The 10,706-nt window shown below is 34.4% G+C and overlaps 1 protein-coding gene across 3 annotated transcripts in view; it reads left to right on the plus strand.

Moving 5' to 3' along the window:
- Positions 1 to 8,872, plus strand: part of EFCAB13 (EF-hand calcium binding domain 13) — a 55,008-nt gene extending 46,136 nt beyond the window's left edge. Inside the window, exons 19-24 of one of the 3 annotated variants that reach the window (XM_054688649.1) lie at positions 1,134 to 1,283; positions 2,553 to 2,603; positions 4,494 to 4,637; positions 6,214 to 6,285; positions 8,443 to 8,586; positions 8,775 to 8,872. In XM_054688649.1, the coding sequence (XP_054544624.1) occupies positions 1,134 to 1,283; positions 2,553 to 2,603; positions 4,494 to 4,637; positions 6,214 to 6,285; positions 8,443 to 8,586; positions 8,775 to 8,782 (569 nt within the window). In that variant the 3' untranslated portion in view covers positions 8,783 to 8,872. Of the gene's footprint in view, positions 1 to 1,133; positions 1,284 to 1,851; positions 1,983 to 2,552; positions 2,604 to 4,493; positions 4,638 to 6,213; positions 6,286 to 8,442; positions 8,592 to 8,774 lie in introns of those variants that run through there. The other 2 variants (XM_037493949.2, XR_008549424.1) reach the window with 2 other exon arrangements.
- The last annotated feature ends 1,834 nt before the right edge of the window (positions 8,873 to 10,706 follow it).

Genomic DNA, 10,706 nt, shown 5'->3' on the forward strand with positions numbered 1-10,706 from the left:
GTTTTTGAGGCAGTTTGTACCATAATTTTGAACAACTATGAAAGTAGACAATTATTCCACATATTTGGTGGAAATCTTGCTTAACATTTCCATCCCTGAACCATATTTTACATTTGGGCTTTTCATTAGGAAATGTGAAAACTCATATGTTTTCTTTCCTTCCCATTAAGTCATCTTTTTTCTAGGCTCAAATTTCCCTTCAATTCTTTCTCATGTGACCTGATTTTGAAACTATGTCAAGTGACCATGTCATAGAACAAAATATTCTATTAATTTATAGTTTTACTTTAGCTAATTTAAAGTAATTTATTATCCATTTCTTTTAATGACTCCTGAGGGATGCCTTTTTAAAAATAAATTATTTTAGAAATGTGAAATTTTCTTTTTTAAAACTAAAGGAGGTCAGGCATGAATTTCCTAATCTGAATATTTAATGTTAATTTGCTAATCATGATAGATTATGATTCTTCTCTAAATTGGGTGAAGCTAGCTGACAAGAGCAAAGGGTATGGGGAAGAATTGGGGTTTGAGGGGGCCTCCCCAGTGGTGCAGTGGTTGAGCGCTGGGTTGTGAAGCTGCCCGCAGCCTCTGCAGCGCTGGTTCGATCCCCGGCCACTGGGTGAGGGTCCCACATGGTGCGCAGACCTCTCCTGCCGCCTGCTGCTCCCCTCAGCAGTGTACTTTGGTCCTTCTGACTGCTCTGCTCCCTGCTCTGGCTCTGGTGAATTCTCTCATCCTCTCGCACTTCTGACTGTACCCAGTGCTTGTATAAATAAATAAATAAATCTTAAAAAAAAAATTGGGGTTTGAGAGCCATTATGAAGAATTAAGGGTAATTTACTGAAATAGTGAGTTTATTAATAGGAAAACTAGAGAAACTTTGATAAATTTTTGTTTGCAGAGGAACCATTCATAAAAAAGACATTTAACATAATTAAGGATAAAGGTAAGGGACTACAGAAAGCTAGGAGTGAAGAATAGGTTGCTCTGTTACTTAAACGACCAGCTATGGCTAATGACTGCCATTTTGGAGAGTGAAAATCTAAAAATCCATCAGTTTTGTTATTTTGTTCCAGTGCTTTAGATCCTAGGGACTGAATTTCATGTTGTATGTATATTCTCTGTGTTTGTAGCATTGAATGAGGCCATGAAGGCATTGGACTGCATTAAAGAAAGTAACCAGTCTGATAAGGACCAGTATTTAGATGTACAAAAAAACACCAGTAGAATTAATTCCATTGATCATGTTCCTCAAGAAATACTGGATGATTCCTCAATTCAGGGTGAGTTGATTAAGCAAATAGCAGAAGCTTGTAATAAAAATTCCTGTTATGTTTTTATCTAAGAGTTTCAAATTATTTTACCAATTATTAATTCCTAAATAATACCAAATCTATAGACCAGATTTACTAGACCAGATTCAGGGATATACCACAGAAACTTATTTATAACAGTATCAAATTACTGGATGATCTCCTGTGCTGGGTTGTAAAGTTGGTCTCAAAGTATTTATATATATTGTTGCATAGCCTTGAAGGTAATGTTTATTCCTAGAGTAATTTCATTTCAAAATTATCTCTTTTCCTTTTTATGAATTTTAGAAAGGTGTTAATAGTTGTCTAGCTTTTTTTTTTTTTAAGTTTTAAAGGCCCTTTGAGAAGTACAAGTTATTATTGAAAAATTAGGCTAAAATGTTTGCCTCTATAACACTCCATATATAAGATGTTGAGTTGCTGTTTGTTCTATTTACAAAGAATTTACTTCATCTATCTATATTCTCATCTGGGATGTACCCAAATGGATTTTACCCATATTTAGAAATTAATCTCCCGTCTTTAAATTTGGTTTCAGCTAAAAAGTAAAATCAGATTTGTGTCACAGAATGCAACTGGCAAAGCCCAACAGCAGTTTTGGTTGGAGAGGATAGCTGGATCTGGTGATTGGAGGCTAGTCACACTGCTAAACATCCTCCAGTGTACAGGGTAGGAATTCCAACCCCAAATAATTATCTGGCCCTAATGTTAATTATGCTGAGATTGAGAAAAGTGTCTTAGAGTTATCTTATAAAATTCCCCAACATACTAAACTGTTCTATCTATGCAAATGGAAAGATTTTATTTCTATCACTTATCTCTCAAATAAATCCCTATTAATTTGCATTTCTGGTAGGGGGTGTGTGAGATGAAAGGGTGAACTACAATTTGTCCTTAGAAAAGACTCTGTGATTAGATAGATAATACAAAGGTTGGTAAGCAGAGATAGAAAAGGACAGTTCAGACTGCCCTCATAGGGAGAAAGAAAGTATCTGTGGCATTAGAAACTTGGCCACATTTAAAACCCTGTTGGAGGATGACAAATCCATGGAGGAGTCTAAGAAGAGGCGCATGAAGAGAGAATAATATTCTGGACACCAGAGGAAGATTTTTGAGAAGGGAATGGTCATCAATGATAAATGTTATTGAGAGTTTAAGTATTTTATCTTGATTATTCATTGGTTTCCTTTCAGACTAGGTAGATCTATTACTTATGGTCTAATCTCTTTAAATTTGCAGATTTTAGGAAAAAGGCTATATCTTCAAATCTGAAATTGCCAAAAGCTGATGGTAAGAACTTTAGATATTAATGAGAAAATGTTACCTATAAAAGTTATTTTTAAGTTCCTTATAAAAGTTTTGTTCTTTATTGTTAAATACCAGTGGGATTGGTTGCTAGTCCATTCTGCCCACTCCAGTCATAGCAAGAGTTTTCCCCAAAATAGTAATTTGATCATGTTACCTCAACCTATTAATAACATTTTCCATCCTTTTTAGGATAAAGATCAAACTCCTACTTTCCCTTGTCTCACTGTCACAACTTTGTACCATTAGCCTTGCGTTTTGTACTTCAACTATATTGACTTCCTTTCAATTTTTAGGTAAACTGTATTCTTCTACCACAAGGTTGTTGCATATTCCCTAGAATATTCTTCTCTGGCCCTTTCTGTCTAATTAAAGCTAACTCATCTTTCAGAGTAGCGACTGGTTCCTCAGGGAAGCCTATCATTATCTGCTAGTCTAGGTCAGTTTCCTTTGTGATATACTCTTATTAAACCATGTCTGTCATAGCTCTTATTTCATATTATAAATATTCATTCATAGTTTTGATTATTTGATTAATGTTTCTTTCTCCCACTTGTTTAGAAGTGACCTTTGGCGAAGGACCATGTCTCCATTTGACTTTCTGTTGTTTCTCTAGATCAAGCACAATCCTGATTCTAGCAGCCTCTCAGTAATAGCTGATAAGACTTACATAGTATTTATTGTTCCAAATCTCTTTTGTTGTTAACTCACATAATGGTAAATAGGCAGTTAATGAATGAATGAATCTTTTATTTCTTTAGACTTATTTCTTAATGCTCCTACATTTGTATTTATTCTGTAGCCATACTATTTGATATGTTTTAATTCTATTTGCTTCTGGTTCTATGTCTTTGCATGTGTTGTTGATTTGTGAATATTTCCTCACCAAACTCAGCACATACATCACTTACCTCCCCAAAACACTTACCAGAGTGTTCATTCGCTAAAGCAGTACTTCTATGATATCTTGTGACATTTTTCTGATAGTACAACTATATAATATATTGTCATTTTGTTTATAGACATTATAGATTCAGTCCCATCCTCAAGGAATTTCCAAGACACTCTTTGATAAGAGAATTTTTATTTCATATCTTAATATGTATAAAATAAATGTTAGTAGAATGGATGTAGGACTAGTATCATAAAATGATACTTTTTTCCCCCCAAGTATCCTCCATGAAAATTTAGGCCTGAGGGTGTAATGCAACAATTTTTGGACTATGGAAATATACAAAAATTTTATTTTGAGGGAGAAATGAAGTGTGAAATGGTATTGATGAAAAATTGAACACCTAATAATGATTATGTTTTATATTTTAAATTGATCTGATATCAACAGGGCTGCCCCATTTGGTTGTATGGATTATGCCTTGCACACAGTGGAGGTTGAAAAGCGGTTCATATTCCAATGTGTGCTCTGAGCCCTGAGCCCTAGAAGTAGATTGCAGGTGTGCTATTTTAAAGTTAATACGTAGAAAGGGGATGTCTTTTTCTGATTCACACAAAAACACAGTGTGAACTTGGCCCTGGGATCAAAATCTTCAGTCCCAAAATTTAGTTTTCATTTGTCTCATCAGTTGATAGAAATCTTTAGATCTGCTAGGCGTAACTTAACTAAGAAAGGCTTACAGCTCATTCAGTATTTATATACGAACAGATTCAGATAACCCGCCACATTGTCTTTGCCACAAATTTTTTGTTTTCAAATGCTACTTGAATTAAGTGGGTTGTTGGTTATAAATAGAAAATGTTTGACTTTTTTTGCTGCAGAGATTTGGTTAAAATAAATATTTGAGAGTTTACAGTGGACTTTGGACAAATATTTTTGCATTTTTTAAAACAATAATATTTTGTATATATTTATCTTTGCAGATTTTAGGGAAGCTGCTTGTATCTTGTCACATGTTGATAATGGCAAAATTGGCATACCTAATTTGGAGCATGCCCTGAAAACTTTGAATGTTAATTTAGCTGAAGAGGACTTCAGGGAAGCCCTTAAATATTGTGACATCAATGGTGAGCATCTTTTTCACTGGAGATTCCTTTCCTTTCCCCCTATGTGGGGGAAGCAGTCTTAGAGATTATATATGAGGGTAAGATGCTAAAGGAAGTCATACTAGATACTTGGGTTGATACAAATTAACGTCAAAGCACTTTACTAATGTAAATATTTATTGGTGTGGCTATTGTAAATAACATTGCAATGATTATGGGCATGCATATAGCCTTTCAAATCTTTCAAAGCCAAACTAATAACAAATCCTAGAAATCTCACTGCAGAACTGAGGCTATCAGAGTAGGAGTGGGAGGAGAGAGATCTAAGTAAGGAAGAGCACAATGGACTACTGTGGAGGACTGTAGGTGTTTTTGATGGTGGAGGTAAGATGGTAACAACATGTAAAGGGGGAAATCCTGTACCTCTAAATCACAAGCAACACTGTAAACCCCATGTTATCTCAATTAAAAAAATATTTATCGGTCATATTTAATTATCCATTCTCATCTGCATACTGTATATGCTTAGATAATTGCCATTCATTACTTAAAGCATGGATGGAAAAGTATCAAACATCATATAATAAAACAAAGACATGATATTAACAGTTTCAATTTGATATGTAATCTTCCTTCCAAAGAGATTCAACTTCCTTTTATAGTACATGTCCCACTTTGTTTTTCAACTCAAGGAAATACCTGAAGGTCCACTATATTTTAAAAGAACAGTTATGTAATTTTGGGCTTTGCCTCCAAGTGGCCATATTTACTTTTGTTTTCCATCTTGGACTCAAGTTAATATGTATTTGATTTTCTATCCTAGACACATTCACTCTTAAAAAAATCAATTCATGTGGGAATACAGTTGCTGAGTTTCATTGGTTTTAGGTGACCTTTTATTTTGCACTTATCCTATTAACCAGTTTTTTCTTTCCATGGAAATCCATGAGTTCTAGGTTTGAAAATGTCTCTTCAGCAGTTTGGTTCTTACTTTTGCCAGGCACTCCAGATTATTATTGACCTGGATCAATTTTTATGTTTTTTTAAATATGTATTTTACATCATCATTCTTCCTTTATGTGCAATGCATGCTTTTTCTTCTCTGGTGTAGTTCCTGTAAAATTCCCACCACCAATTCACCTGAATTTTTGTGTTTTGAATTGGGGTTCTCATAGTGGAATTATAAATATAGGATCCAAACCAATAAGAGATGATTTGTGATCTTGACAAATTACATAATCTCTCTTTGCTTTCATATTTTAGAAATAGGCATAGTAAGGATACGTGCATCATAGAATTATTGTCAAAATGACATGAGGTAATAAATGTAAAAGCACCATAAAATGATGCTTAGTAGGTACAAGGAAACCAAAAGTTACTTAAGTTCTTACTTTTGAATAAGAACTCAAATAATGTTAGTTATTGGTATTATTAACCTCTCAATGGGTGTGAAAAGTATGAAAGGTTTTATTGAAATAGTTTCAATTATTTGAGATGGAAATAAAGTAGAATGGAATTCTAGGTAACTGTTGTCAATCAGAGACTTTGTTTCAATATCAGGTGTTTAACATTAGTGTGTTTAATTTTGACCTTCCAGATAATAATGAGGTGGATTTAAAAGATTTCTTAAGTGGAATTAAGGAAAATCCACAAATCAAAGATTCCCAAGGTAAGTGAATACTTCAAAGGACAGTGACTGAAAAATAAAGACGAAAAATTATATATAAAAATCAATATATGGATTTAAAGTTTTTAATTTGTAGTCTATGGTTTTTTTTTTTAAGATTTATTTATTTATACAAGAACCGGGGTACAGGTCAGTTGTGTGGGAGGGTGAGAGGATTCACCAGAGACAGAGTGCGGAACAGAACAGGCAGACGGGCTGAAATACACTGTTGAGGGTAGCAGCGGGTGAGAACAGGAGAGGTCTGCTTTGCCATGTGGGTTTCTCTCTGGCCGGCCTGGATTGAACTCGTGCTGTAGAGGCTGCAGATTGCTTCATACTGTGGTGCTTAACCCTTTGCACCACCAGGGAGACCTTGAGTACAAGCTTTTGTGTGAATATATCTTTTATTTCTCTTTGGTATATACCTACTAATGGAATTGCTAGTCCATATAGTAACTTCATGTTTAACTTTTTTGAGGAATGATGAAGTGTTTCCAAAGCAGTTGCATCATTTTACCTTCCCACCAATAATGTATGACTTTTCTACATCCTTGCCAACACTTGCTATGGCTTGTCTTTTTTATTATAGCCATTATTAGTTAATGGATATAAATTATCTCATGTGGTTTTGATTTTCATTTCCCTAATGATTAGTGATATTGAGCATCTTTTCCTGTGCTTACTGGCTGTTTGTATATCTTCCGCAAATATATGTATGCTATGTTTATTTTAAAATTGCGTTATTTGCCAAGTTGTAATATATAAAGTCCTTTATATGTTCTGAATATTTCTTCCTTGTTAGATTCATGATTTGCAAACATTTTCTCCCATTTATGAGTTGTGTTTTTTCTTTCTTGATGACATTCTTTGAAACATGGAATTTTTTTAACTGGGTGAAGTCCAATTTATATTTTCTTTTGTCATTTCTTTTGTTGCCTTATCATGAAGATTTACACTAATGTTTTCTTCTAAAGGTTTAATAGTTTTATCTTTTTCATTTCAATCTTTGATACATTTTGAATTAATTTTTGCATTTGGTGTGAAATAGTTTGCTTTAAATTCTTTTGTATATGGATATCTATTTTCCCAGCATCATTTATTGGAAAGATTATTTTTTCCCCACTGAATGGCCATGTCAAAAATCAATTGTTCATAAATACATGGGTACTTCTGGATTCTCAATTCCATTTCACTGATCTTTATCTTATCCTCTATACCACATGGTAGTTTGAGTGCATCTATGTTAAAAAACCCATCCTATACCAGGGGGGTTAGGAGATGTGCTGTACCTTTCTAGTGAATAATCTAAACAGTAACTTTACCAAAGCAGGTAATCAGTATTATTTATAAGTCTTGATCTCCTTGCAACTTTCACTATGTAACTTGTATCATACCAACTTTCCTGCTAAGTATAACTATAAAATCTGAACTAAATTAAGCAGCACCAACAACCACAACAACTGTTTTAAGATGCTGGAAAGTAACAAAGGCTGTCAGAATTTGTGAGATAAATACACAAATACAAATAGCATGGAGTTCTTTTTGGGGGGATCTATTTTGTCTCTGTGAAGTAACTTTATGCTAAATAATGCAATATAGTTTTGATGTAAAGCTTATTTGTAATGCTTCACAATTATTTATGTGAAGTGTTATATAGCCATGGGCACAGAGGTCTACCACTTACATATAACTACTTGAAAGGCACAGTAGTTTAGAGCATGGGATTTGGAACTATAGTGGCTGAACTTGAATCCTGTCCCTACCATTTATTATCTATATATTCTTCAGTAAATGACTTAGTTTCACTAATTGCAATTTTTCATCTGAAAAATAGTCATATAATTGCCTGCTTTGGATTATAAGACTTAGATAGGTAAAGAAAAAGTATTTAAACAGTATCCAGCACCTAGTAAATGCTCAATAACTGTTAGATATTACAATACACAATGTTTTTTGAAACTATACCAATAGTTCATGTAAAAAGTCTTTAATTCAGTGTAACACTGTTTATCTTTTTTGATTGCTGAGTAATATTCCTTGGTGTATATGTACCACATTTTCTTGATCCAGTCGTCTATTTTTGGGCATTTGGGTTGTTTCCAAAGCTTAGCTATTGTAAATAGTGCTGTTATAAATATAGGTGTTGTTTGCTCTTTTCAGCTACACAGCTACTATTATCTACTACGCAAGTTTTCCAGAATGATCTAATTGATATTCCTGCCCTCAAGACATTATTGATGAACAGTGACCTCCATGCAGCTAATACTTTACTTAATGAAGTATTAAGACATGTACCTGAACATGGTTAGTAGTTTGAATGCATCTATAACACATCCTCCATCAGAGAGGGTGGGACATAGTTACCACTGGTGGGCTCACCCTGAGGTCCATGGAACCAAGCAAAGGGGAAAGTCAGGTCCTATCCTGTTGCTTTGGAAATCCAGTGGTGGTTCCTGGGAAGTGACGTTATTTTGTGAATACCTTCCATGTAGTGGAATGAATTCCTGGAGATGCTGTTGCCAAGTGGAAATTATAGTATACTGATATCCAGGGATACCTCAGTGGGGTTGTACATAGTGTTGACTCGGAGAAGCAGGTAAATGTAAAAATGATTTATAAATGTAAAATCATTTATAAATGATTTATAAATGTAAAAATGATTTCATTATTTTAATGACTATTTAACTTGCTGCATTTTAAAATAAATTGGAGGTATTCTTTATTTTTCCATTCTCTAGAAGAGACTTTTTCTTCCTCTAGTGTTTAGTATAGCTCACAGGTGAACCAATATGGTCTTAGAGTTTTATTTATGGGAGAGTTTTGTATTATTGACTTAATTTCCTAAATTGCATGTGATTTCAAAGAAAATATTCTACTTTTTGTTAATTTTTGAAAGTGGTGTTTTGTAGGAATTTGTCCATTTCATCTGACACTTCAGATTTTTTGGATAGTTGTCCTTGATAGTTGTTCTTTTCTTTTTGATGTGTTCCTCATTTGTAATGACATCCTCATTTTCAATCTTCATATTAGTGGCTTGTGATCTTAAAAAGATGTTTAAAAAAACCCCAAAACTCAGCTCCACAGAATTTTTCTTTAAAAAATTGAGATATACGTTTCATGTCAATACCACGATGTGAGGCGTGGATGCTGAGACCTACCTATTGCATTCCTGATCCTACTTCTCTACCCACTTCTATCGGTTGGGTGACCCCAGTTCTCCATAAGGAGGCAGGTGGGTGTGGTGTTGAAAGTCATTCTCCTTCATCCCCTAGAGTAGGGATTCGCTTTAGTCTTTTAACAGGAAAGTGAGGTTGGGGATTTTTGTTTTTAATTTTGAGTAGGAGGTTGACTCTAGAGCCCCCCCAAAGCAAGCAGGTTTAACTTAATGCTGCTCTTGTGCTTGAAGGCAGACAAAAAGTCCCACATGGCAGTATTTCCATCAACTCTCAGTAGAAGACACCAGTTATTTTTTAAATTGCAATGGTTTTCTTGGTTGGTTCCGTTTTCTTCAGGTAGAGCTCCCAGCATATCTCGTTTTTAGATCTGGAACAGATATAGAATCCAAGAGCAATGCAAAAAACAATTACTGTTTTTTTGCTGTGCCTCAGAGCTGCAAGATAATCAGCTAAATGGACTTTGAGCAGCTATTCCATAGAGGCTGCTGTAGAAACAGCCACCACAGTATAACAAGTGTAAATAGTGAAGAGAAACTTCTAGGTTTACAGGTGTTATAGATTTTCAAACTGATGAAGGTAACGGTTTGTTAAATGGTCACACAGCAGTTGGAATCATTATATAATAATGAATGGAGGTAGCATTAACACTTCTTACTCACTGGATCTTTTGGATGAACCGTTTCTGGGTGTTTATATAATGATTTCCATATTATTGACTGGATACAAGAGAAGGGCAAAGAGAAGGGCAAAGTTGAATCAACAGCTAAAAGAAAGAATCAGCATGGGAAATGACAAAGATTTGTTGATTTATGGTCTGTATTGCTAGTGGTCTCGCTAATACAACTGGCATCAGGGACATTAGCTGGATGAATAGACATTGCTGCCAGTTGGCTGACTGACCTCTATTTTTGTGGTGAGAACGTTTAAGACCTAGTCCCTTAAAACTTTGAATAATACAGTATTATTTACTTGACACAGTTTTAGTCATATCCTTTCTACTTTGCATATCTTTACCTGTGTCTATTTTTTGAGGTGACTTTGTGTTTCTCTTTTCTGATTTTTGTCAACTTTCATTTCAAATCTTCCTTTGTCCATTGCTGTTCTGATTTGTTGGAAGAGTTGAAGGTATTGGGTGACTTAGACAGTTTAAGAGTGCCCTCTTCTGTCTCTGCAGTAAAGAACATTTACTGGAATAAATCTCACCTTTGATGGTTATTATTCTTCTGACCTTTGATGTCATTTAGTAGG

The sequence above is a fragment of the Talpa occidentalis genome, unplaced genomic scaffold (genome assembly GCF_014898055.3).
Source record: "Talpa occidentalis isolate TD23 unplaced genomic scaffold, MPIMG_talOcc4v2.1 talOcc4.7, whole genome shotgun sequence".
Taxonomy (NCBI): Eukaryota; Metazoa; Chordata; class Mammalia; order Eulipotyphla; family Talpidae; genus Talpa; species Talpa occidentalis.